The 26,933-nt window shown below is 45.8% G+C and overlaps 1 protein-coding gene across 1 annotated transcript in view; it reads left to right on the forward strand.

The window, feature by feature from the left end:
- Nucleotides 1-2,003, forward strand: part of WNT9A (Wnt family member 9A) — a 33,456-nt gene extending 31,453 nt beyond the window's left edge. The window contains exon 4 of the mRNA XM_081971713.1: nt 842-2,003. Within this exon, the coding sequence (XP_081827839.1) occupies nt 842-1,315 (474 nt within the window). The 3' untranslated portion in view covers nt 1,316-2,003. The remainder of the gene's footprint in view (nt 1-841) is intronic.
- The last annotated feature ends 24,930 nt before the right edge of the window (nt 2,004-26,933 follow it).

Consider the following 26,933-nt stretch of genomic DNA (forward strand, 5'->3'; position numbering starts at 1 on the left):
TCTTTCTCCTCCCTCCCTCCTCCCTCTTCTTTTTTCCTTCATTCTTTCTTCCTCCCTCCCTCTTTGTTTTCTTCCCTCCCTCCCCCTTCTCTCTCCTCTTTCTTTCTCCTCCCTCCCTCCCTCCTCCCTCTTTTTTTCCTTCATTCTTTCTTCCTCCCTCCCTCTTTGTTTTCTTCCCTCCCTCCCACCCTTCTCTCTCCTCTCTTTCTTTCTTTCTTTTCTTTCTTTCCTTTCCTCCCTCCCTCCTTCCTCTTCTTTTTTCCTTCGTTCTTTCCTCCCTCCCTCTCTCTGTTTTCTTCCCTCCATTCTCTCTCTTTCCTTTCATTCTTTCTTTCTTTCTTCCCTCCTTTCTTCCTTGTTTTTTCTTCCCTCACTCCCTTTCTCCCTCGCTCCCTCTTTGTTCTCTCTCTCTCTCTCTCTCTCTCTCTTTCTTCCTCTCTGCTTTTGCCATCCATCTCGAAACAAAACAACTCCGGGTGGCTTTACAACTGATTGTGGCATCCTGCCATCATGTGACTCTGATTTACGATGCGTTTTTTGCTAGAAACTGATGTTTACCCCAGGAATCACGGCGGACACTGGGTCCGCTCAACGGCCATGGATTTGCTTAACAGCCAGGTTGATTTGCTTTATGACCCCCCCAAAAAAGTCATAAAATCAGGCTTGCCTATTTAATGAGCGGCATGGCTTAGGAACGTAATTCTGAGCTCAGTTACAGCTCTAGGGCCGCGTATGTATCTGTAATCACAAGCATTTGATGATGCCGTAACATTTTCCTCCTAGCTGGTCTTTCAGAAATCCTTTTGGTATTCTCTCTCTCTCTCTCTCTCTCTCCCCGCAGGTCATCAAAGCTGGAGTGGAGACCACTTGCAAGTGCCACGGGGTGTCCGGCTCTTGCACCGTCCGGACGTGCTGGCGCCAGCTCTCTCCGTTCCACGAGATCGGCAAGCAGCTCAAGCAGAAATACGAGGCGGCCCTCAAAGTGGTGAGCACCACCAACGAAGCCACGGGTGAAGGGGACATCTCCCCTCCCAAGAAATCCATCCTGGGACACGGCGACCAGATCCCCAGGACTACAGACTTGGTTTATTTGGACGATTCCCCCAGCTTTTGCTTGAACAGCCGGTTCTCCTCTGGGACGTCCGGCCGGAAATGTTATAAAGACAAGAACTGCGACAGCATCTGCTGCGGACGGGGACACAACATACAAAGCCGTGTAGTCACTCGGCCATGCCAGTGTCAGGTCCGGTGGTGCTGTTACGTGGAGTGCAAGCAGTGTACGCAGAGAGAGGAGGTTTACACTTGCAAGGATTGAAGGAGTTGTGTTTGACGAGCCCCATCTTTGGGGACGGAAGCTCCTTGCCCTTTTTTTTTTTTTGAAATGCAAAAACAAGCAAACAAACAGAACCCGGGGACGTCCGGCGAGATGGCCCGAGCACAGCTCTGACGTGATGGAAGCACTTTGAGGGAGGTTCTGTGCCTTGCTTGACCCCTGCCTTTTGGACACTGGCACCGACGGAAGGCCCCTTGCGATGTCCAAGATGATGGCTTGGAGAGAGCAAGAAGGTATCTTTTCCTCTTCTTGACCAGGATGGGACACCTTCTGTGTCTCCCTCCTGAGAATTCTCTTGGACCCGGATGGTTCCATTTCGTTTTGTAAGAAGAACGCTATCTCCTGAAGGCCTTCAACTGCAGAAGATGTTCTGGGGGAGAAGAATTTTTTTTAAATGAAAAAAAGTAATTTATGGAGCTTCTGGGCTCCGGAAAGCCCAAATCAGAAGCAATGTCCCATTAGCTGGAGAGGTTACTTATACAAGGATCGCTCCTCAACGTTCCTTCTAACAGCTTGTTGTAGTAGACCAGAGGTCTTCAAAGTTGGCAACTTTAAGACTTGTGGACTTCAACTCCTAGAATTCTCCAGCCAGCATAGCTGGCTGGAGAATTCTGGGAGTTAAAGTCCGCAAGTCTTAAAGTTGTCAAGTTTGGGGACCCCTAGAGCAGATGATGAAGACGTTGGTTTTTAAAATATCTTTCTTATTCCCCCCTTGTGTGCCTTCTTCTTCCACCTCTCTTTCTTTGCTCTTCTTTGCAACCCACTTGGTGAATTTGGAAAACCACTAGCAGCACAAAGAGCCTGCAAGGCTTTAACGCCTTTGGTGTTTTAATTAGGACGTGGGGTTTTTCTTTTTCCTGTTTGTTCTGCCCTGATTTCTCTTCTTATGACTTCAGTTGGCACCCGAGGCTGCTTCGAGGCCAGCGTGACGTCCTGGCGGGGAATGCCGTCTAGCCCTTGGCCGTCGGAAGACGGAGAAAATGGATCGCCTCTGAGACGGTCACCCGGCTTCGATTTTGTTTTTCCCACGTCTGGATCACGGCGTCCAAGAATGCGTGTCTCCTGAGGATCGCATTTCACCCGCCTTCCTCCGTGCCGATGATATTCTCTGGGGCCAATTTAAAGCATGTTTCTTACACACAAAAATATTAGTTAAACCACTAGAAAGCTGCAGGCGTAAAACAGCGAGCAGCTGATTCTTGTTCCTGTAGATCAGAAGGAGAAATATATATGTATGTATGTATGTATGTATGTATGTATGTATGTATGTATGCATGCATGCATGCATGCATGTATGCATGTATGTATGTATTTGTGTTACAAACCCTGGTATGCCCCTTTATTTATTTATCAGCACAAATACAACATACATACATACATACATACATACATACATACATACATACATACATACATACATGGAGAAATATCAAAATGGCAGACTGGATCATTAGCACAGGTAGTTCTCGACTTACAACTGAAAAAAATGTCATTTTAGGACCATTTTTCACACTTACGACCGTCATGCGATCAAAATTTGGTTGCTTGGCAACTGATTCATATTTACGACGGTTGCAGTGTCCAGGGGGGATGGGACGTGATCTTCTTTTGTGACCTTGGGAAGCCAGGTTCACTTAACATTTGTGATACCAACTTAACAACTGCAGTGATTCACTTAACAACAGTGGTAAAGAAAGGTCCTAAAATGGGGCAAAACTCTCTTAACAACTGTCTCACTTAAACACATCAATTCTGGGCTCAATTGCAGTCGTAAGTTGAGGACTACCTGTACAGAGGTGACGGTCAACAGGGCATTCTTCTTTCGTGTGAACCGGGAAATATCACAAACATGCAACTATTTTTATTTTTATTTTGCTTCAAGATGGGATTTGGATGAACAGCTGATAAATTCCTTGGTGAATTGTCCATGTGTGATGGACAGTGATTTTAAAACTGGTCCAAAAATTGCATTTCTTTCTTTCTTTCTTTCTTTTTGTCCTGGGGAATTGCAATTTGACCCGTTGGAGGAGCAGAGCAGAAATCTTAGAATAACAGTGTTGGAAGTGACCTTGGAGGTCGTCTACTCCAATCTTTCTTGCACGGTCTCATCTGGGAAATCATCCCTGCTCTCGGGCCCAATTTTAGGGGTGTTTTGAACAAAATAATAATAATAATAAAAACGGTAGCCGCTTCTACCAAAGTTTTCCTTCTCAGGAATGGATGAATTTGGAGGAGATGATAACCCAAGAGAAATGATGGTGGCTTGGTTCCAAAGTTGGTGGGATGGTCCTGAGCATAGTGTGGGCCGATTTGCGGATCAGAGGAGTGACCGAAACATGGAAGATAGCTCCTAGCTTTGAGACATTGCTTGTAATTGGTATGAAATATCTATGAACTGGGTTTATCAGGTCTGAAGATCTACGTGCCCACGAATCTCCTTGCCCCAAAGGACCGCCTCTGTAGCTCCGTGCAACGGATTGAAAATCAAACGAAGACTGTAAAAGACTCTTATTATTTCAAGGGTGGAATATGGATCTATTATTCTAGATCTATTCCGATGCCTGAATATTGAACGTTTATTTATTAAGCTTCGCAGAAGTTTGTATGGTTTCCATGTGGTATTATGAAACTGGGCCTCTCGTGTGAGCTTCTTCCTCCCCTCCTCCTCCTCCTCGTCTTCTTTTTCTTCTTCTTTTTGCACGCTGGTATTTGAACCTGGATTCCCGAAGGGGGCTCTTTAATTTTTTCCAACACTGTAAGGCCTGACCTTTGAGCAAGCTGCAGCCTCATTTTTCTTCCTTTCCTCACCCCCCACCCCTCACCGCCTTCTTTTTTCCCCTTCTTTGATCAATGTTATTTGGAATCTGTCTGGATGTCTGGTTTTCATTTAGCCTAAGCCCAATGGTGGGCCGTGTGTTTTTGAGAAGCACATTTGACGTTTTCCTGGTTGCCGTTGGAACTGCTCACCTCGAGGCGTTTGGGGGGAGGCTTGGGAGAGAAATGGGGAAGGGGGAAACTGGAGATGTGAGAGGTAGAATCCTCGGTGCTCTCTGCACTTGTCTTGCAGATGTTTCATTACCTAATTATGTTAGCACCAATGATGTCGCCTTGTTGCGTCATGAAATGTTTGCAAGAAAACCGCAAGCTGAGACACCAAGGACCCCACTGTCTCCCCCTCCTCTCCTGCTCCTCCTCCCACAAACACCCCTCCCTTTGAGACTGTTCCTTAGTTGGGTTATGAGATGTCTCCAAAAAACCCGCCAAGCTTAGAGAGCACCAAGGACCCTACTGTCTTCCTCTTCTTTTCCCCACTCCTTCTCCTTTCCATCCTAATCTTCTTCCTCCTGCTCCTCTTCACAAACACCACTTCCTTCTAGCACTGATGACATTCCCTAATTGGGTCAAGAAAGGTCTGCAAGAAAACCACCAAGCTCAGGGAGCACTAACGACTCCACAGTCGTCTTCCTCCTCCTCCTCCTCCAAACCCCTCTCTCTTCTAGCACTGATGACGTTCCCTAGTTGGGTCATTAAACATCTGCAAGAAAAGCATCAGGTTTAGAGAACATCAAGGACCTCTCAGTTCAATCCTGAGCAACGAATATTGTTTTCTGTTGGTAAATAGACCTTGTTTTGGGCCATAGCCTTTGTCTCTGGAGAAGAAGGGTGGAGAAGAAGTCCCAAATTCCCTTTTCCCATTAGTGGGGGTATTCTTGGGCACCTGGCCAACCAGAGATAGCCAAAAATGGGGAAATCCTTCCGTACATCAGACCCTTCTGTCGGTTATTTAAAATTATGGAACGGTGGTGACTTCATAAGCCACTTGCCCATGGCTGCCTCTCAACATTGTGAAATCTTGCTACGGTTTATCTGCTTGATAAGGTGGAGAGTAATTTTTCCTCTTGGCCACCATCTTGGATACCTGGTCTGAAGATAGCTTAAGGAAGAACTTGCAATCTTGCAAGATCTTCAGTGCTCATGGGGGTTTTGGCCATCTGAGTTTGGAGATGACCTTCCTTGATTTTTGAAGGCCATGTCCAAAATACAGGTAGACCTCGGCTTACGTTCGTTTAGTGACCATTCAAAGTTACGACGGCACTGAAATATGGCCGTTTTTCACAGTTGTGATCTCTGCAGCATCCCCAGGATCATGTGTTTGATGCTTGGCAATTGACTCACCCTTATGACCGCTGTTGTGTCCCAAGGTCACATGATCACCTTCTGTGATCTTCTAACAAGTCAATGGGGGAGGCCAGATTTGCTTAACAACTGGATTACTAATTTAGCGACTGCGGTGATTCACTAACAACTGTGGCAAGAAGAGTCATGAAATGGGGCAAAACTAACAAATGTCTCACTTAGCGACAGAAAATTTGGGCTCGTGTTGTGTTCGTAAGTTGAGGAGTACCTGTATCAACCAAGGTTCACTGGAGAATGCTCACATCCTACCCAGTTAAGATCCTGGTTTAATCTGCTTTGGTGTTTTGCAGAGGCCATTTCCACAAGCTCTATGGGTTAAACTTGCATTCAAATTTCTCCTTCTAGCACAATCGTACTTCAAGATCCCCTGGTTTAAAAGGGCAAACCATCTCACCTCAGTCATTATCAGAGTTAGTTTGAGGGAACTGGGTTACAGGAAGTTGAACCAGGGGGAAGATGATGCCTTTCTGTAACTTTCCCTAAAACCATGTTTGTCAGTCTTGGCAACTTTCAAGATGGCTGGACTTCAACTCCCAGAATTCTGCAATCAGCATGCTGGCTGGGGAATTCTGGGAGTTGAAGTCCACACACTTTAAAATGGCTAATCCTGGAGCAATTGTACCCCAAAACAAAGGGGTCAAACAATTCATTTTTTAATAGATTTTTACTTTCCCAGGCTTGGGGAGAAACAATCAACTGGTGCAATTCATACAACGTGCTAAACCCAGATCACTGAATATAGCTATTTCTGGTGTGTGCACCATAAATTGACCAGACAGGCTGAATTTGCACCAACAGCTAAGCCAGCATCAAATTAACCACCATGTAAATATGTTTAGTTGCCAGGTCTTTAACCAACCCAGTTGATCATGTTGTGTGAATCAGGCTGGTGTCACATTTTTAAAAAATCCAACTCTGAATTGCCAAAATGAAGCTTACTCTAACCAGTATGTATAAAATTACAGGTAGTTCTCAATGTACAGCGCTTCATTTAGTGACCATTCAAAGTTACAACGGCAGAGAAAAAACTGACTTATGGCCGTTTTCCACACTTACAACTCTTGTAGCATGTCTATGGTCATGAGAGCAAAATTCAGAACCCTTGGCAACTTCCTCATATTATGACGGTCACAGTGTCCTGGGGGCATGTTATATATATATGTATATGTTTTCGTAGATTTTCACGGGTGTAGGTATGCTGGTTTTGTTGTATTCGGGTCTTTTCCCGTGTAAGGTTGAGATTGTCTTTGCAATGTTTCGGCAGGATCACACCTGCCATCTTCAAGCTGTGGGCTTAAAATTTTAAGCCCACAGCTTGAAGATGGCAGGTGTGATCCTGCCGAAACGTTGCAAAGACAATCTCAATCTTACACGGGAAAAGACCCGAATACAACAAAACCAGCATATATATATATATATTCACACTTACGACCATTGCAGCATTCAGACGCTTGGCAACTGACTCGCATTTATGACAGTTGTAGTTGTTCCCGTGGGGCACACGATTCTCTTTTACGACCTTCCTACGAGCAAAATCAAAGGGGGAGAGTCAAAGCCAGATTCATTTCACAACTGTGTGACTAACTCCACAATAGGTCGTTAAAATGGGGCAAGACTCCCTTAAGAACTTTCTCACTTAGCCACAAATATTTGTGGCTGTAGTTGTGATTACAATTTTAGGACTACCTGTATCGAAAGATTGTTAGCTATGATGTTGAGCTACAGAGTCATCATAAAATACTGTTTTTTATTTTTATTTTTTTAAAAATTGGGGCTGCAGAAAGTTATTTCTGATGCAAACCCCGTGCAATTGTGAGATGTGCTTGATTTTAGTTGTGCGACGAGTGTGATAGTGCTAGAGGTTGGCAATTCTCACAGATTGTACTGCACGCGTGTACAAGGGGAGAGGTGGAAGTGTGAACGAACTACTGAACAGGGCTGGATTGGGGTTTTGTATAGTTATGCACGCACTGAAGCCAGAGTGTTTCTGTAAGTATTTTTTTTTAAGTATTTATGTGAATTTTAATGGGATAGTATTGCTTTTCTGTTCTGTATTGTAAATAGTAAGGGTTTTTTTTTCCTCCTGTGGCTTTTGTTAAATATATCTATTATATATATATACAGTATATATATAGTACTGAGGCACATGCAAGTAGTTCTTTATGTACAAACATTCATTTAGTGACAATTCAAAGTTGCAAAGGCACTGAAAAGAAATGACTTAGGATCTTTTGTTTCCACACTTAACGACCGTTACAATATCCCCATGGTTGCATGATCAAAATTCAGACGCTTGGTAATGGACTCGTATTTACGATGGTTGCAGTGTCCGAAGATGATGTGATCCCCTTTTGCGATCTTCTGATAAACAGAGTCAATGGGGAAGCCAGGTTCACTTAACGACCACGTTTCTAACTTAACAACCGCAGTGATTTCCTTAACGGCAGGAAAGGTCATAAAATGGGACTCAATCTCATTGAACAAATGTCTCGCTTAGCAACAGAAATGTTGGGCTCAGTTGTGGTCGTAAATCAAGGACCTACATGTATAAGCTGCATGCTATCAACAAAAGTGGGACTTTGTGATGCTTTTGAAGTTTCAACTTCAAAACCATCATCTAACATGGTCCATGATGACAGCTGTGTCTCTTTGAGGGACACCAAAATACCATCCTCATTCAAAGTGGAGAATTTACTGAGAGTAACTCACTTTGGTTATTCATTTCTAAGTTGGTGATTCGCAAGAAACCATGTTGCCTTCAAATTCTAACCATCTCTTAAAGTTCTACCACCATATATGATTCAATCCAGCTTTTCATAACTCCATTGATCATCCCATCAAGGCTTTTGTTTGCGGTGGTAGCTCTCACTTAAGAGTCCTCTAGTGCCTTAGATCCATCAAAAATGTCTCCAGAGTGTAAACTTCAATTAGTTATTTTTGACTCCTCCCCCCCCTGTTCAGTCTCATCACGTTGTTGTCCACTTCAAATTGTCCCACCGATTCACCCCTCAAGGGGAGAACAGCCATGGTTTATATATAACTATGTAGCTGTGTAGTTACATCTGGATCAGAAGGGTGTGTGTTTGTATGTGTGGATTTTTGTGAATGATCTAACTTTGTGGTCGCTTCGCATTCAACAACACACAGACCTGTCCTCATCTACTCCTGAAATAGCTAACAAGAAAGTGAAAAGTGTGAGTTAGTGTGAATGTGTTGCCTAATGTGTGCAATAAATCCTAAACCTCTATTGGTCAGATATAGAACATAGAGTCCTAGGCCTAGAAGGGACCTTGGAGGTCTTCTAGTCCAAACCTCTGCTAAAGGCAGTAGACCAGGGGTGCCCAAACTTGGGAACTTTAAGACTTGTGGACTTCAACTCCCAGAATTGGGAATTCTGGGAGTTGAAGTTCACAAGTCTTAAAGTTCCCAAGTTTGGACACCCCTGCAGCAGACCATCTGGGTCAAATGATTGTCTGGTCTGTTTCTGAAAACCTCCAGTGATGGAGAACCCCCAAATTTAGGAGGCAAGCTAATATATATATATTTATGGCCCATATGTCCATTATGGTCCACCTGTCTCCTAGGTAAGCCTATTGTGACTCCACAGCACCTACCTTAAGAAGGATTAGCCTTAAGTCACCTTGATAGCTTCGTGCCTACAGCATGAAGTCACCTTGGTAGTTTCATGCCTACAGCAGGACTCAACTCAGAACGTAGAATGATAGAACCTTGGAGGTCTTCTAGTCCTTATGGGCTCTTGGCTTCTACAGCAGTGCCTTTAACCACTATACCACACTGATGTAGGTCTCACAAGATGTGGGCCACCTTTCTTTTGACAATGTTGCCTACAGCATTGAGACTCCAAAAGACCCCATATAGAGGCCAGGTTACTCCAGAACTGGGTGAATGCCATCTGTCCCACCATCTATATAAATTCGGAGAAGGTCCTAAGGTGATGTCACTACTTTTCCCAACCTGGATCCCTCAGCTATTTTGATAAGTCTAGTTCTAGACCAGCGGACAGTCAAAATGTCTACATCCAGAAGATAAGATTCAGGTTGGCTGGAGAACCCAAGATGCTTTTTCCAAAGTGGACTTCCTTTTTGGTTTTTCCTTGAAGATATTTCACTTCTTATCCAAGAGGCTTCTTCGATTCTTCAGAACTGAAGAAGGCTCCTGGATGAGAAGCAAAACATCTTCAAGAGAAAAACCTTTTGAAAAAAAGCACCTTTGGGGACAACCGTGGCCTGGATGGCTGAGAAGCTCAATAGACGTTGGATGGAGATATTCTCTTAACAATTCTCAACTGGAACGTCATTGTTACTCTATCTTATTTAATGCTTATTTCAATACTTTCTCTAACTTAGGGCCTACAGATTTTCAACGCTACTTTCCTATAGCCAGCTTATAGGATTCTGCAAATTCCAAGTATTTAAAGATGCTTCGTTTTCTGGTTTTTTTTTGCTATGCGTTGATTCTTTTTCTTCTTCTTTTCCCCCTCCCAAATTGTATCGGGGGCTTGCTCGCTTTTATTGGTCACTGACCCCAAATCTTGTCAAAGTGCCATGAATGTGGGCTTGAATTTGGATTGCACGCACTTGGGAATGGGGTTCCATCCAAGGAATCAACATGTGAAGGAATTGTAGTATTTTATTGTCTGCAAATTTTGGGGTGTTTAATGCTTTGTAAGGTAGCCTAAATTATTTTCTCTCTACCTCATATGTACAGCTTGTAGGTATGAATCGGATTCTTGAGTGGCTGTGGAGAATGTATTTAAGTTATTTAACAACTTGGTATAACAATGGAGAACAAAGGAGACAATAAATGTATTTTAAATTATACATTTGTGAGTTTGTGTTCTATGTGGCTGAGGAGGTGGGGCCATTTTTACAACCTAAGGAAATTTTGCCCAGAAAGTGTGTGTGTTGGGGGGGAGTAAGCTCAGCTTTTAAAACAATGTTTCTCAACTTGAAGATGAGTGGACTTCAACTCCCAGAATTCCCCAGCCAGTAGGAGGAATTCTGGGAATTGAAGTCCACCCATCTTCAGGCTGCCAAGGTTGAGAAATATTGTTCTAGGCCAGGAGTGTCCAAACTTTGGAACTTTAAGTTTTGTGGTGGACTTCAACTCCCAGAATCCCCCAGCTGGGGAATTCTGGGAATTGAAGTCCACAAGTCTTAAAGTTGGACACTCCTGTTCTGGGCAATTGAAGAGAGAGAACATGGTTACAGGGGCAGATTCCTATTCTAGGTAGAAGGTTGACCAATGATGGGGTATTTAAGGGTGATCCATCATGAAAATCACAAGATATCGATGTCTGGTTAAGTAGAAGAGCAGTCTCTTAGACTGTTCACCTTCTGTAGACTTAACAACACAAAGACAAGAGATATTCCAGATGGGATTTCTTGGTTTTTGTTCTTGAAGATGTTTCACTTCTCATCCAAGAAGTTTCTGAAGAACTGAATTGAAGAACCTTTTTTTGTTGAAAAGCAAAACATTTTCAAGGAAAAAACCCAGTTGCCTTTTGAAAAAAGCGTCTTTGGGACAACCATGACCTGTGTGATAGAGAATCTCCATAACCAAGAGATTAAATTTGCAACCATAGATTTGGGTGGTGGTTATCCATGAGAATTGTAAAGAGGCTGCATCAACAGAGGGATAGAATCAAGATCCCGTGAAGGGTTAATACCACTTTACAATCCCTTGGTAAGGCCACACTTGGAATACTGCATTCAGTTCTGGTCGCCACGATGTAGAAAAGATGTGGAGACTCTAGAAAGAGTGAAGAGAAGAGCAACAAAGATGATTAGGGGACTGGAGACTAAAACATATGAAGAACAGTTGCAAGAACTGGGTATATGTCTAATTTAATAGAAAGAAGGACTAGGGGAGACATGATAGCAGTCTTCCAATATCTAAGTGGCTTCCCCAAAGAAGAGGGAGTCAAAGCCCAAAACTCTTTCATAACATCATCACCTAGCACGAGTCAACCAAGCCTAGGACTCAGGACAGCCTACAGCCGTGATGGCGAACCTATGGCACGTGTGCCACAAGTGGCACGCGGAGCCATTTGTCAGGGCACGTGAGGCGCTGCCGTGTCAGCTGGCCAGCGCGCATGCACGCACTGGCCAGCTGAGTTCACCTTTTTAAAAGCTATTTTTCGCCTTCCCCAGGCTCCAGAGGCTTTATAGGAGCCTGGGGAGGGCGAAAAGAGCCTCCCCCACCCCCCCGGAGGCTTCAGGGACCGTCCCTGAAGCCTTCGGAACACTTAAAACCGCCCTCCGAGCAAACCGGAAGTGACTTCCAGGTTGCTCGGAGGGTCATTTTAAGCGCTCCGAAGGCTTCAGGGACCGTCCAGAGGCTTCCCTGATGCCTTTGGAGCGCTTAAAACGACCCTCCGAGCAACCCAGAAGTCACTTCCGGTTTGCTCGGAGGGTGGTTTTAAGCGTTCCGAAGGCTTCAGGGAAGCCTCTGGACAGTCCCTGAAGCCTCCGGAGGGGCTCTGGGGGGTTGGGGGAGGCTCTTTTCACCCTCCCCAGGCTCCTATAAAGCCCCTGGAGCCTGGGGAGGGCAAAAAAACATGTAAAAATGGGGGGGTCACACGTTTTGCGCGCATGCGCACTGGGGGGGTCGCACGTTGCATTATGGGTGCAGCACGCCCGCACTCGACCCCCCTGCGCTCCCCCCACTTGTGGCACATGAGCCAAAAAAGGTTCGCCATCACTGGCCTACAGAGTTGCCCCTGCATGGCCCCATGGGAGTCTGACAACCAATCAGAAGGCAAGCTCAAATTCAAAAGCCCAGAGAGGTCATCTCTGCCCTTCTCCCTTCCCCCCACTCCCAGGACCTCAAACTATGTGGTCCTGTCCATTATCCATTAAACCTTCTTCCCAAACAACCCCCATGAATCCAGTGTCTTTTCCCCCTACTTGGAACCGAACTTAGGTGGACATTTTTTCCAACACTGCCGAGTCCTATGTTCCCCCCCCCCACTTCTCCTACCCCATGTCTGCTTCTTCACGGGAGTTTCTTGACCGACCTTGGTCTCCAACAAAGACGCATTGAAGGCCATGCGGTCTTTCCACCCAGCTCATCCCCATCTCAAGGAAGTCAGCTCTTACTAAGGTGGACCTACAATGACGTCAGTTTGGGCTTTGGCCAAGTCCTGGCTGGCACTGGAAGAACAGAATGACAGTTTTGTCTCCTGCCCACCCACCCACCCCCCACCCACCCACGAGGGGGGCTGTTTACACACTGCCTGGTAGGTAAGAACCAATTAAGGATGTGCGTTGCCACCACTTTGGTCTTTGAGAAAAGTCTTCTTCTCCCCCCCCGCCTCCGTTCCCAAGCTGTCCTTGGAAAAGTCTCAGGATACCAGGATGCCCAGAGCTCGTGTCTGTCATCAAAGGAATTGTCACCTCACCGTTAGCCAAACAAGTGAGGTCACCCACTTTCAGAAACCTGCTTCCCTTCCTGATGGTGGAAAGTATCACGCATGCAACTTTGCCCCTCTGCCAAATCTCCTACTACCTTTCACATCTGGCGTGGCTTCGTCCATGGGGTGGAAAAATCCATCCTTGAAGTGTTTTAACCAGCCGTGGGTCCTTCGCACCGCATCGTAAACGCTCCTTAAATGAGCCCGGTTGAATTCTGTTTTCCTTGGCGGACAGCTAATGGGGAGCCCACCACACCTCCCATCGAGAAGACCTCATAATTGGTATTATGCCAGCTGCTCCACTTTGGATCATGAAGGTGTAGGAAGCAGTAGTTTTCAGAAGAAGAGGTGGGTGGGAAGGAGGTCTATTTTCAAGATCAGCTTGCAGGAGAAGAGAAGGTAGGACCTGGGGTGGAGAGGAGGAGTGAAAAGGGGGACCAGCCAAGAATCCATAAGTAGTAACAAAAGAACTAAGTCTGATTTCCCTTGAGTGCTGCTGACCTTATTTAACTCCTGGCAGGTATCCACTGTGAGTTGAGAAGATTCCTGTATGTAGGCTGTCAGCAATAAAGCAGTTTAATTGGGCCTTCATGGGTGGGCTTGGTGTTTTGTACCTGTGATAGTTAGACTTAGGGACCTGGTTTCCAGACAGAAGATGACCCCGCTTCCTTCAGATTAAAGGGTCCTCAGAAGGACGACGAAGCCTTGAAGATTCAGACTATGGAATAAATTCTTCCAGGCACTCAACAGTTCCTAGCCCTCATGATGTTAGCTAGTTTGGTAAGGTAACATCTGCAAGAAAACAATCAAGTTCAAGACCACCAAGACCCTGCAGTCCTCCTCCTTTTTCTCCTCCTCCTCCTCCTCCTCCTCCTTCTCCACTTCTTCTTCTTCCTCCTCCTCCTCCTCCTCCTCCTCCTCCTCCTCCTCCTCCTCCTCCTCCTCCTCCTCCTCTTCTTCCTCCTCCTCCTCCTCCTCTTTCCCCTCCTCCTCCTCTTTCTCCTCCTCCTCCTTCTCCTCCACCTCCTCCTTCTAGCACTGATGATGTTCCCTAGTTGGGTCACGAAATATCTGCAATTAACCAATCAAGTTCAGAGAGCACTAAAGACCACCACCTCCCCTCCCCCTCCCCTCCCCCTCCCCTTTCTAACACCGATGATGTTGCCTAATTAGCTCATTAAACATCTGCAAGAAAACCACCCAGCTCAGAAATCACCAAGGACCCCTCATTTCAACCCTGAGCTACAAATATTCTTTTATTGGTGCTATGAGATGTGCTGGTTGCTCATTGGCTGCTGGATGCAATTCAACTCCCAGAATTCCTCAGCCAGCAAAGACTTCTGGACTTCAACTCCCAGAATTCCTCAGCCAGCAAAGACTTCTGGACTTCAACTCCCAGAATTCCTCAGCCAGCAAAGACTTCTGGACTTCAACTCCCAGAATTCCTCAGACAGCAGTTGAAGCCCACAAGTCTTAAAGTTGCCAAGGTTGGAGACCATGCTCTGTGTCACATCAATTCAGTATGGCGCTTGACGGGACCAAGATATGAGCTCCTTCCTTCTGGGACAACATCTCTCCATCCTGACCTGCTTTGAACAAACCTTAAAATAGTATTTAATACAAAACCACAGCATATCAAAAAGTAGGAGGAAGGAAGGGAGAGAAAAGAAAAGAGGGAAGGAATGAAGGAGAAAGGGAAGAAGAAAGGGAAGGAAGTAGAGAGGAAAAGAAATGAAGAAAGGTATGCAAGAGGGAAGGAGGGAAGGAAGGAAAGGAGAAAGAAAAAGAGGGAAGGAGAGAATGGAAAGGCAAAAAGTGAAGGAAGGTATAAAGAAGAAAGGAAGGAGAAAGAGAAGGTGAGATAGAAGGAAGGAGAACGAAAAAATGAGAGGGAAGGAAGGAAAAGAAATGAATAAAGAAGAAAGGAAGGAGAGAGAGAAGGAAGGAGGGAGGGAGGGAAAGGAAGAGCCATTTCAAACAGCTGCAGCCTCTGCCTGCTGCCTTATCTGCCCACCTTCTGCTCTCCATCAAGGCCCCCAGGGACCCCTGCCCCTCTCTGCAGCCCATAACTACAGATGTTTGTTCTTTCTATGGGAGTCCCCCCATTTTTTAACAGTGCCCATCCCTCCCTTTCTGCTTGGACCCTCTTCTCATGGTTCTCCAGCCCATTCCCCCACCCCCAAACTTCCTTCCTCTCTTTTTCACTCCGGTTCCCGTGTGCCACATCACTTTGCCTCCAGTCAAGCGGGGTGGGGGTGGGGGCACAGAAAGACAATCTGCCCATTACACCTCCCTCCCAATGCCTGCCGATAAAGCTTGGGAAACGGCGGCGACCTCCGAAAAAATGAGTCATGAGAAGAGCTGATCTGGAGAAGCAGCTGTGCTAACACCGGCTAAAAAGGCTTATTAAAAATATTGGCAGCCAGAGGAGAATCTCACACCATCTGAGGGTCATTTCTCCCCCCCCCTGTCTGTTTTTTGTTGGGGCGGGGCGGGGGGAACGGAGACAGGAGGAGTGTGGAGAGAAGAAGGAGTGAAACAATGCAGGGAGATTTTTGGGGTGATATTGTTGAGGGCAAGATAAGGGGCCCTTGCTTTTTTCTTTTAGCTGTGCAACCTGGAATGGTGGTTAAGTGGAAATGAAAGAGGTTTATGGACTTCTGGGATCCGGGTTAATCAGAGGGGCTTCCCACAGCTTGTTGTTTCAGAGCGTTAGGCTGGGTCAAAGGGGTTTTTTAGGGGGCAAGGGGGCGGGGGCGGGAAGGAACAATAAACTTCCTTGATTTCTAATCCAGAAAGGGCTGGGAACTGTAGGGTCCTCGATGCTCTCTGAGGTTGCTGGTTTCCTTGCATACGTTTTATGACCCAACTAGGTTACATCATCAGGGCTAGAAGGAAGTGGGGGTTTGTGAAGGGGAGGAAGGGGAGGAAGAGGAGGAGAACCGGGGAGGGGGTGGGGGCTCCTTGTGCTCTGTAAGCTTGCCTTTTTTCTTTCAGATGTTTCATGACCCAACTAGAGAACAGTGTCAGTGCTAGAAGGAAGGAAGGAAAGAAGGAAAAGGAAAGACGGAAAGAAGCAGGAAAGAAGGAGGGAGGGAAGGAAAGAAGAAAAAAAGAAGGAAAGAAGGAAGGGAGGGAGGATAGCGGGGGGTCTTTAGTACTCTCTGAGCTTGGCTCTTTTCTTGCAGACGTTTCAGGACCCAACTAGGGAACATTATCAGGGCTAGAAGGGAGAAAGAGGGTTTGAAGAGAGGAGGAGGACTTTAGGTCCTTGCTCTCTGAGCTTGATGATTTTCTCGCAGACATTTCATGACCCAACTAGGTAACATCATCAGTGGTTGATGGGAGACGGGTTTGTGAAGAGGAGGAGAAGGAGGGGGAGCAGAACTGCGCTGTTACTGGTTCAGCCCGGATCGGGCGAACCGGTAGTAGCGGTGGTTGGAGGCTCTGCCCACCTGCCTCGATGCTCCTGCGCAGGAGCGTGCCCAAACCAGTAGTAAAAAAATTGATGACCCTCCACTGCGGAGGAGGCTCATGGCATCCTTGGTGATCTCTAAGCTTAGCTTGATTTTCAATGTCAACGGGGGAAGCTGGGTTCACTTAACAAACCTGGCAAAGAAAGGCCCTAAGACAGGGGTGTCCAAACTTGGGAACTTTAAGACTTGTGGACTTCAACTCCCAGAATTCCCCAGCCAGCCTGGCTGGGGAATTCTGGGAGTTGAAGTCCACAAGTCTTAAAGTTCCCAAGTTTGGACACCCCTGCCCTAAGATTAGGCACGAGTGCATCATATAACAACGGCCTTGCTTTTTCTATGTTTTACCCGTAGTCCTTGTCTTACAACGGTCCATTTAGCGACTGTTCATAGCAGGCACCGAAAAAATGGGACCGCCTGACTGTTTTTCGCACTTACGACCGTTACAACATTCCCGTGGCCATGTGACGAAAATTCAGATGCTTGGCAACTGACTCATACTTACGACAGTCGTTATGTCCCGGGGTCATATGATCATCTCCTTTTGCAACCTTCTGACCAGCGAAGTCAACGGGGAAGCTGGATTCACTTAACAACCGTGTCACTAACTGAACAACCGCAGGGATTCGCTTAACAACAGAGGCAGGAAAGTTTGTCAGATGAGCCCCAAACTCACTGAACAACTGCCTTGCTTAGCAACGGGAACACCTGCGGTCGCAAGTCGAAGACTTCCTGTATTCCCTATATCCAAAGTAAAATGGCATAACGAAATACGACTTTAATACATGCCAACGAATCCCCACTTGAGGACTGGAGCTGCCGCCTTGTCCCACAGTTGTGAAATAAATATTTTAGGGGTGTTTCCCCCCCCCCCCTGTTGATTTTCCAATCTTATTCGGACATCCAACCGATTTCACTTTTTTCCTGGAAAAAAAGTTATATATATATATATTTGCAAATCCTGCAAAGCTCACTCCTCCAAACTTTTCATTTAATTTCCCCATGCATGCTGCGCAGGGGGTGATCTTTGGCTGCCTCTGTTTTATTTCATTTAAAAAAATTAAAAAAATAACCGCCTGGGAATGTGATATTAAGCTTGTCTGATGCAGCATTGAAAATTCCTTAACAGCTCTCCGAAGCCGCCTTCCCTCCTGGCCTCCCTCCCTCTCTTCCGATTCCTCTTTTCTATCTTCATATTCCGTCTTCTCACACCCTGTTGCTTTTCCTAATGAAAAAAAAAAAAGAGAGAGAGAGAGAGAGAGAGGAGATTTAAGAACAAGAAGGACCTCCACCACCACCCCGAAAGGGAGAGAAAGCATTGTAAAAAATCCAGAAATCCCTTGCCCTGCAGGTTAAACCCCACTGTCTCTACGAGAAAGCTGGCAATGGGGTAATTAATCCATTCCGCCAAACACAACTACCCACGGTTTGCCATATTTGCTAATGGAATTCAATCAGAGTTTGCGTCCGCGGGGGTGGGGTGGGGGGGCAGCATGTCGTTCTCACAATGGACATAGCTGTTTGGGCTTGGCAGGAAGGGGGGAACTGAGAGGGGAGCTTCCCCACTGCCAGGAGAACGTCAAGAGGCCGCTGATGGGAATCTTGCCCGCTTAATACTGCTCCCTCCCACCCGATATTAGCTGGGGAGAAGTTAATCCTCTGACATTTCGCGCAGCCAACGAGATTAAGGGTGGCAGATCAAGAGAGGCTTAACCAGGAAGGAAGAAACACCACATAAGCCCATTCCCCAGACGTCAGAGATGAAAATTGTCTCCAAATTATGACATGGTGTAGGCATCTAGCTATACATTGGACGTGATCCCTGTTCCGGCTAACTACTAAGATAAATCCTACAAATCCAATTCCCCAACATTTGGAAGGAATCAGGCTGGCTCAAACATTTGGGAAGTCAGAAATCTCTAGGCCGGACTACTTATTACACTCCCCGCCAAAGCTATGATGGTGTAGGCATCTAGCTATACGTTAGGTCTGATCTTTGTCCCAGCGAATGTGACTAGGTTAGGAGGCATTATGGGCTCTACAAAGGCAGTTTTTCAATATTTGGAGGTCAGGATAATTTTAGGTGTTTGGGAAGTCAGAAATCCCTAGTCCGAGCTACTTATTACACTCCCCGCCAAAGCTATGATCTACTGTAGGCAGCTAGCTATACCTTGGACATGATCCCTGTTCCAGGTAACTACTAAGGTAGAGGAGATTCTAGGAGCTACAAATCCAATTCCCCAACATTTGGAAGAGGTCAGGATAGTTTTAGATGCTTGGTGTTTCAGAAGTCTTTAGGCCGGGCTACTTATTACACTTCCCACCAAGGATTCTTCCTTTCCCTGTCATGGGAGCCCGGGACTCTGCAAGTGTCATAAATCTGAGTCCATTGCAAAGCTTTTGATCATGTGACCATGGGGATGCTGCAACGGGCATAAGTGTGAAAATTGTCCGTTTTTCAGTGCCATTGTAACATTGAACCATCACTAAACGGTTGTTAAGTCAAGGAGTAGCTATAGTAGTGGCTGAGATGGGATGGAGGAGAAGAACTTGGCTTACAGGCCTGTCTTAGGAGCTTCCAGTTCTGACCGAGACTTCCCAAGAGCATGAAGGAAACTCCTTGTCCTAACAAAAAAACCCTTTTATGTGAATTCTGCTCATTCACATCCAGCAAAGTCTTTCAAGGGAGGATTTACAGTCACAGACCTTCTCTGGCTTGGAGAGCTGCCAGGCTGATATCTGCAAAACTTGGCAAGGAGTCTCGGAGAGTCACGAAGCAATGAAGCGAACTAATTGTCTCCTGCAAACTCCACTCCCCTTTCGCTCCTCTTTTCTTTCCTCTGGGAGGGGCCATTCATCGTCCACCTGTGGCCTTACTCCCAAGTCGACCCCTGTTCTTTAACTCCTTCTCTTCCTCTGGCAACTCTGTGCATGCACACACTGGGAACAGGCTCCAGCTGTTCGTCTGCCTCACTGATGTCTGACTCCGAAGGCAGCTGATAACTGTCAGATGGCCCTGGCCCCCTCTCTGCCTCTGACACAGAGCCCTCACCAGAGCCTTCCCCAGACTCCAGGACTGGCCCATCTTCCTCCCCAACCTCCTCACTGTCCGAATCTGCTGCCAGTTCTGCTGGCCACTGGCAAGCCACAACACTTCCCAAATGCCAGCTGGTTAGGATATCAGATGTTGAAATAAGCAAGCCCAATCCACCAGGCTTCATCCCAAGGTCTTAGAAGGACCTTCTCCAACCTTGGGTCCTCCAGATGGATCTTCAGGGGATTAACACATTACATCGCAGGCTTTGCGTCACCAGGGACTAATCCTGCTCCAGAATGACGACTACGCAAGGGATTGAAGGTAGATTGCAACACAATCTTCTTTTGGCCTTCAGAGCAGACGCTTCGGCCCAACTGTAACGTAGCTGGATTAGAGCTCAGGTTGCATAGGGTCCAGGTCCCAAGTCCCAACTGTGGAGGGTTATCGACTCATAAAATCAGCTTCTCCTTGTGAACACAGAGGCAAAGAGCCCCCATTCCTTGGTAGGTTTCCCTTCAGCTCCCTCACGTCTTGACCATTTCTGATCAGAGTTGCTAGGAAGACCTTTGATTGTCCACTCCTATCCAGTGGTGAAATTCATTTTTTTTTTTTACTACCGGTTCTGTGGGCATGGCAGGGGAAGGATACTGCAAAATCTCCATTCCCTCCCCATTCCGGGGCCAGCCAGAGGTGTAGCATTTGCCGGTTCTCCGAACTACTCAACATTTCCACTACCAGTTCTCCAGAACCGGCTAGAACCTGCTGGATTTCACCCTTGCTCCTGTCCCATGCAATGCTGGCCAGTTTTGGATGACTGGGCCTGGATCCTGCCCAATGATCTCTCTTTTGTGAAGCCAGACTCATTCCCTTGAAAGGCCGTGCTGGTGAGGAGGAAGAGGAGGTGGGAGAAGAGGTCAAGACAAGGAGAGAGGCATTTGAGGGGGGAAATGGTCTCCAACCTGTCCAATCTTGCAGAAATGTTTAGTGCAATGAGCTTCCCAATGGAGCAACACTCGTGTGCATGAGTTACCGAGAGAATAGAATAGTCTCAGGACTGAACAGTGAGGTCCTTGGGGGTCTCCAAGCTGAGTGGTTTCCTTGCAGACGTTTCATGACCCAACTAGAGAACATCATCAGGGCTAGAAGGAAGGAGGAGGAGGAGGAGGAAGAAGAATGTGACTGTGGGGTCTTCTGTACTCTCTGAACTTGGTGGTTTCCTTGCAGGTGTTTCATGACCCAAGTAGGTAACATTAACAGTGCTAGAAAGGGGGATTGCAGAGGTGAGTGGGAGGAGGAAGGGTAAGAGGAAGAGAGGAGGAGGAGGATTGTGGGTCCTTGGGGCTCTCTGAGCTTGGTAGTTTTCTTACAAATGTTTCATGAACCCAACCAGGTAACATCATCCGTCCTGTTACTGATCACTTAGCATTCACAACTAGCACAGATGATATTATCCAGTTGGGCAGGAAAACAACCAAACTCAGAGAGCATCAAGGACCTAAAGTCCTCCTCCTCCTCCTGCTGATAGTTGGGGATCACAAAATGCCTTCAAGCAAACCACTAAGGTCAGGGAGCACCAGAGATCCCACAATGTGTGCGTTTGTACATGTGTGTGAGAAACACGCCAAAGCAGAGAGCTTCAGACATTTTAGTCCATATTTTTCCCCTCTCTTTTGCAAAAGCTCAGAAGCAATGTTACATTTCGCTCCAAAACTTTCTTCAAAACGGGGTCCTGTTTCCCCCCCCACCCTCATGATTTAATAGCAGTCTCTCTCGGTAACATAATTCTTCTTCTTTTAAATAGCATTCATTGAGTGATGATCTAAAAGGCCAAGGGAAAACCTCCATACAGTCTGGAGAAATCAGCCAGAATGATATATAAGCATAAATATCTGGGCACGAGGCCACTGGGATATCACCAGATAGAAACCTGCCCAAGTGGAATGCTGTGGAAGATGTATTTTTAAATTCCATCTCTCTCTGTCTCTCATTCTCTCTCTCATTCTCTCTCTCATCCTCTCATTTTCTCTCTCTCTCTTCTCTCATTTTATCCTTCATTTTCTTCTCTCTCCCTCTTGCCTTCTCTGTCTCATTCTCTCTCTCATTTTTTCTTTCTTTCTCTCTCATTCTATCCTTCATTCTCTCCCTCTCTCTCATTCTATCCTACCTCTTTTTCTCATTCTATCATTCATTCCCCCCTCTCTCCCTCTCTCTCCCTCGCATTCTCTCCCTCTCGTCTCTTCTCTCTTCTTTCATTCTATCCTTCATTTTCTCTCTCTCTCTCATTCTGTCATTCATTCTCTTTCCCTCTTTCCTTCTTTGTCTCGTTTTCTCATTGTCACTCTCATCCTCTCATTTTCTCTCTCTCTCATTCTATCCTTCATTCTCTCTCATTCTTTCTCTATTCTCTTTCTCCCATTCTATCCCTCACTCCCTCTACTGCTGTTTTCTCTCTCTGTCATTCTCTCATTCTCTCTTGTTGTCTCTCTCATTCTCTCCCTCCCTCTTATTATCTCACTAGTCCTCTTGCTCATTCTCTCATCCTCTCACATTTCTCTCTCCCTCACTATTTTTTATTCTCTCTCTTGCTCTCATTCTATCATTCATTCTCTTTCATTCTCTCTCCCATTCTATTCCTCCCACTCTCCCATTTCTCTCTCTCATTCTCTCTTTCGATCCCCTCCGTCTCTCTTTCCCTGTCTCTCTCATTCTCCCTGTCTCTCTCTCTCTCTCTCTCTCCCTCTCTCCCTCTCTCCCTCTCTCCCTCTCTCTCTCTCTCTCTCTCTCTCTCTCTCTCTCTCTCTCTCTCTCTCCTCTTCCATCTCTGCAATGATTAAAGTATGTGCAATGGGATTTATTTTATTTTTTAAAGAAATAAACTTGCACCCATTGATCTGCAAAGATCTATTTTGATATACTACGGAAAACGTTAAAAGTCTCCAGAGAACTGTTAGAAATGGCAACAGAACCAAAAACTCTCCTTCAAAAGTTAAAATAGGAAAATTTCAGCTAGGATTTGAGGAACGGAGGGGAGGGTGATCCACACTGCTGCCCCTCCCCCTTAAAAATAAAATAAAGGCCCAATTAGTGGGGGAGACCTTTAATGGGAGACAGAAAAATCCCGATGTTAATCATTTCAAAGTGTCAGGAATTTGTATCCTTGGTCACATAATTAAACATGGGGCACTTACAGCCATTTGTTTAATGACTATTCAAAGATACAATGGCATTGAAAAAAGTAACCTTATGACCGTTTTTCATACTTACGACAGTTGCAGCCTCCCTAGGGTTATGTGATAAAAATTCGGATGGTTGGCAACTGACTCGTATTTATATTTTATATTTGTATTTATGACGATTGCAGTGTCCTGAGGTGCGTGTGTGTGTGTCATACGATCTCCTTTTCTGAGCTTCCGAAAAAGCAAAGTCAATGGGGAAGCCAGGTTCATTTAACGACCTTGTAACTAACTTGACAAATGCAGTGATTCACATAACAACTATGGCCAGAAAGGTCTGCTCTCTTCTGTTCTGTTCTACTTTTTCTATTCCATTTTTCTACTCTATTCTATTCTCTATTATTTTCTCTTCCATTCCATTCCACTCTACTCTATTCTCTACTCTTTCTATTCCATTTTGTCTATTCAATTCAATTCAATTCAATTCAATTCTATTCTATTCTATTCTCTTTCTATTCCATTTCTCTACTCTACTCTACTCTACTCTGCTCTGCTCTGCTCTGCTCTGCTCTACTCTACTCTATTCTCTATTCTTTTCTGTTCCATTCCATTCCATTCGACTCCACTCCACTCCACTCCACTCCATTCTCTGTTCTCTACTCTTTCTATTCCATTTTTCTGTTCTATTCTCTTTCTATTCTGTTTTTCTACTCTACTCTATTCTCTATTCTTTTCTCTTCCATTCTCTTCCATTCCATTCCTCTCCTCTCCTCTCTCCACTCCACTCCACTCTATTCTCTACTCTTTCTATTCCATTCTCTTCCATTCCATTCCACTCCACTCCACTCCATTCTCTGTTCTCTACTCTTTCTATTCCATTTTTCTGTTCTATTCTCTTTCTATTCTGTTTTTCTACTCTACTCTATTCTCTATTCTTTTCTCTTCCATTCTCTTCCATTCCATTCCTCTCCTCTCCTCTCTCCACTCCACTCCATTCTCTATTCTCTACTCTTTCTATTCCATTTTTTTCTATTCTATTCTCTTTCTATTCTGTTTTTCTACTCTACTCTACTCTATTCTTCTCTACTCTACTCTATTCTCTATTCTTTTCTCTTCCATTCTCTTCCATTCCATTCCACTCCACTCCACTCCATTCTCTATTCTCTACTCTTTCTATTCCATTTTTTTCTATTCTATTCTCTTTCTATTCTGTTTTTCTACTCTACTCTATTCTCTATTCTTTTCTCTTCCATTCTCTTCCATTCCATTCCACTCCACTCCACTCCATTCTCTGTTCTCTACTCTTTCTATTCCATTTTTCTGTTCTATTCTCTTTCTATTCTGTTTTTCTACTCTACTCTATTCTCTATTCTTTTCTCTTCCATTCTCTTCCATTCCATTCCACTCCACTCCACTCCATTCTCTGTTCTCTACTCTTTCTATTCCATTTTTTCTATTCTATTCTCTTTCTATTCTGTTTTCTACTCTACTCTATTCTCTATTCTTTTCTCTTCCATTCTCTTCCATTCCATTCCTCTCCTCTCCTCTCTCCACTCCACTCCACTCCACTCTATTCTCTATTCTTTTCTCTTCCATTCTCTTCCATTCCATTCCACTCCACTCCACTCCATTCTCTGTTCTCTACTCTTTCTCTTCCATTTTTCTGTTCTATTCTCTTTCTATTCTGTTTTTCTACTCTACTCTACTCTATTCTACTCTACTCTACTCTACTCTACTCAACTCAACTCAACTCAACTCAAGTGAGTCTGCCTTCCTCATTGACTTCGCTTGTCAGATCACAAAAGGGGACCGCGTGACCACAGGACGCTGCAAGCATTATAAATATGAGTCGGTTGAGAAAGGGATCCGAATTTTGATGACGGGACCATAGAAACTCTGCTATGGTCGGAAGTGTGAAAAATGGTCCTGTCACCTTTTTAAGCAACGTTGTAACTTGAACAGTCACTAAATGAACTGTTGTAAGTTGAAAATTATCTGTATCTGCAGGTAATTTGTATTCTGCTATCTTCTGTCTTCAGGTATTTCTGCATTCTTATTATACTTTCATGCATGTTAAGACCCAAATGGCCTTCCTCTTGTCTGAAAGAAGAGGGGGGGGGGTCAACCTATTCTCCAATGGCATAGGGTTTGACCTTGAGCAGGGGATTAGGATAGATGACCTCCAAGGTCCCTTCCAACTCTGTTATCCTGCAATTCTATCAGGGTCTCCTGCTTGAGCAGGGGGTTGGACTAGAAGACCTCCAAGGTCCCTTCTGATTCTTATTCTATCAGGGTCTCCTGCTTGAGCAGGGGGTTGGACTAGAAGACCTCCAAGGTCCCTTCCAATTCTTATTCTATCAGGGTCTCCTGCTTGAGCAGGGGCTGGACTAGAAGACCTCCAAGGTCCCTTCCAATTCTTATTCTATCAGGGTCTCCTGCTTGAGCAGGGGCTGGACTAGAAGACCTCCAAGGTCCCTTCCAATTCTTATTCTATCAGGGTCTCCTGCTTGAGCAGGGGGTTGGACTAGAAGACCTCCAAGGTCCCTTCCAATTCTTATTCTATCAGGGTCTCCTGCTTGAGCAGGGGGTTGGACTAGAAGACCTCCAAGGTCCCTTCCAATTCTTATTCTATCAGGGTCTCCTGCTTGAGCAGGGGGTTGGACTAGAAGACCTCCAAGGTCCCTTCCAATTCTTATTCTATCAGGGTCTCCTGCTTGAGCAGGGGGTTGGACTAGAAGACCTCCAAGGTCCCTTCCAATTCTTATTCTATCAGGGTCTCCTGCTTGAGCAGGGGCTGGACTAGAAGACCTCCAAGGTTCCTTCCAATTGTTATTCTATCAGGGTCTCCTGCTTGAGCAGGGGGTTGGACTAGAAGACCTCCAAGGTCCCTTCCAATTCTTATTCTATCAGGGTCTCCTGCTTGAGCAGGGGCTGGACTAGAAGACCTCCAAGGTCCCTTCCAATTCTTATTCTATCAGGGTCTCCTGCTTGAGCAGGGGGTTGGACTAGAAGACCTCCAAGGTCCCTTCCAATTCTTATTCTATCAGGGTCTCCTGCTTGAGCAGGGGGTTGGACTAGAAGACCTCCAAGGTCCCTAGCAATTCTTATTCTATCAGGGTCTCCTGCTTGAGCAGGGGGTTGGACTAGAAGACCTCCAAGGTCCCTTCCAATTCTTATTCTATCAGGGTCTCCTGCTTGAGCAGGGGGCTGGACTAGAAGACCTCCAAGGTCCCTTCCAATTCTTATTCTATCAGGGTCTCCTGCTTGAGCAGGGGGTTGGACTAGAAGACCTCCAAGGTCCCTTCCAATTCTTATTCTATCAGGGTCTCCTGCTTGAGCAGGGGGCTGGACTAGAAGACCTCCAAGGTCCCTTCCAATTCTTATTCTATCAGGGTCTCCTGCTTGAGCAGGGGGTTGGACTAGAAGACCTCCAAGGTCCCTTCCAATTCTTATTCTATCAGGGTCTCCTGCTTGAGCAGGGGGCTGGACTAGAAGACCTCCAAGGTCCCTTCCAATTCTTATTCTATCAGGGTCTCCTGCTTGAGCAGGGGGTTGGACTAGAAGACCTCCAAGGTCCCTTCCGATTCTTATTCTATCAGGGTCTCCTGCTTGAGCAGGGGCTGGACTAGAAGACCTCCAAGGTCCCTTCCGATTCTTATTCTATCAGGGTCTCCTGCTTGAGCAGGGGGTTGGACTAGAAGACCTCCAAGGTCCCTTCTGATTCTTATGGTCTCCTGCTTGAGCAGGGGTTGGACTAGAAGACCTCCAAGGTCCCTTCTGATTCTTATTCTTGAGCAGGGTTGGACTAGAGCTTAATTTATCTATCAGGGTCTCCTGCTTGAGCAGGGGGTTGGACTAGAAGACCTCCAAGGTCCCTTCCAATTCTTATTCTATCAGGGTCTCCTGCTTGGAGCAGGGTTGGACTAGAAGACCTCCAGGTCCTTCCGATTCTTATTCTATCAGGGTCTCCAGCTTGAGCATGTGGTTTGGACTAGAAGACTCCAAGGTCCCTTCCGATTCTTATTCTATCAGGGTCTCCTGCTTGAGCAGGGGGTTGGACTAGAAGACCTCCAAGGTCCTTCTGATTCTTATTCTATCAGGGTCTCCTGCATGAGCAGGGGGTTGGACTAGAAGACCTCCAGGGTCCCTTCAGATTCTTATTCTATCAGGGTCTCCTGCTTGAGCAGGGGGTTGGGACTAGAAGACCTCCAAGGTCCCTTCCGATTCTTATTCTATCAGGGTCTCCTGCTTGAGCAGGGGTTGGACTAGAAGACCTCCAAGGTCC

The sequence above is a fragment of the Natrix helvetica genome, assembly GCF_964273705.1.
Source record: "Natrix helvetica genome assembly, chromosome: Z".
Taxonomy (NCBI): domain Eukaryota; kingdom Metazoa; phylum Chordata; class Lepidosauria; order Squamata; family Natricidae; genus Natrix; species Natrix helvetica.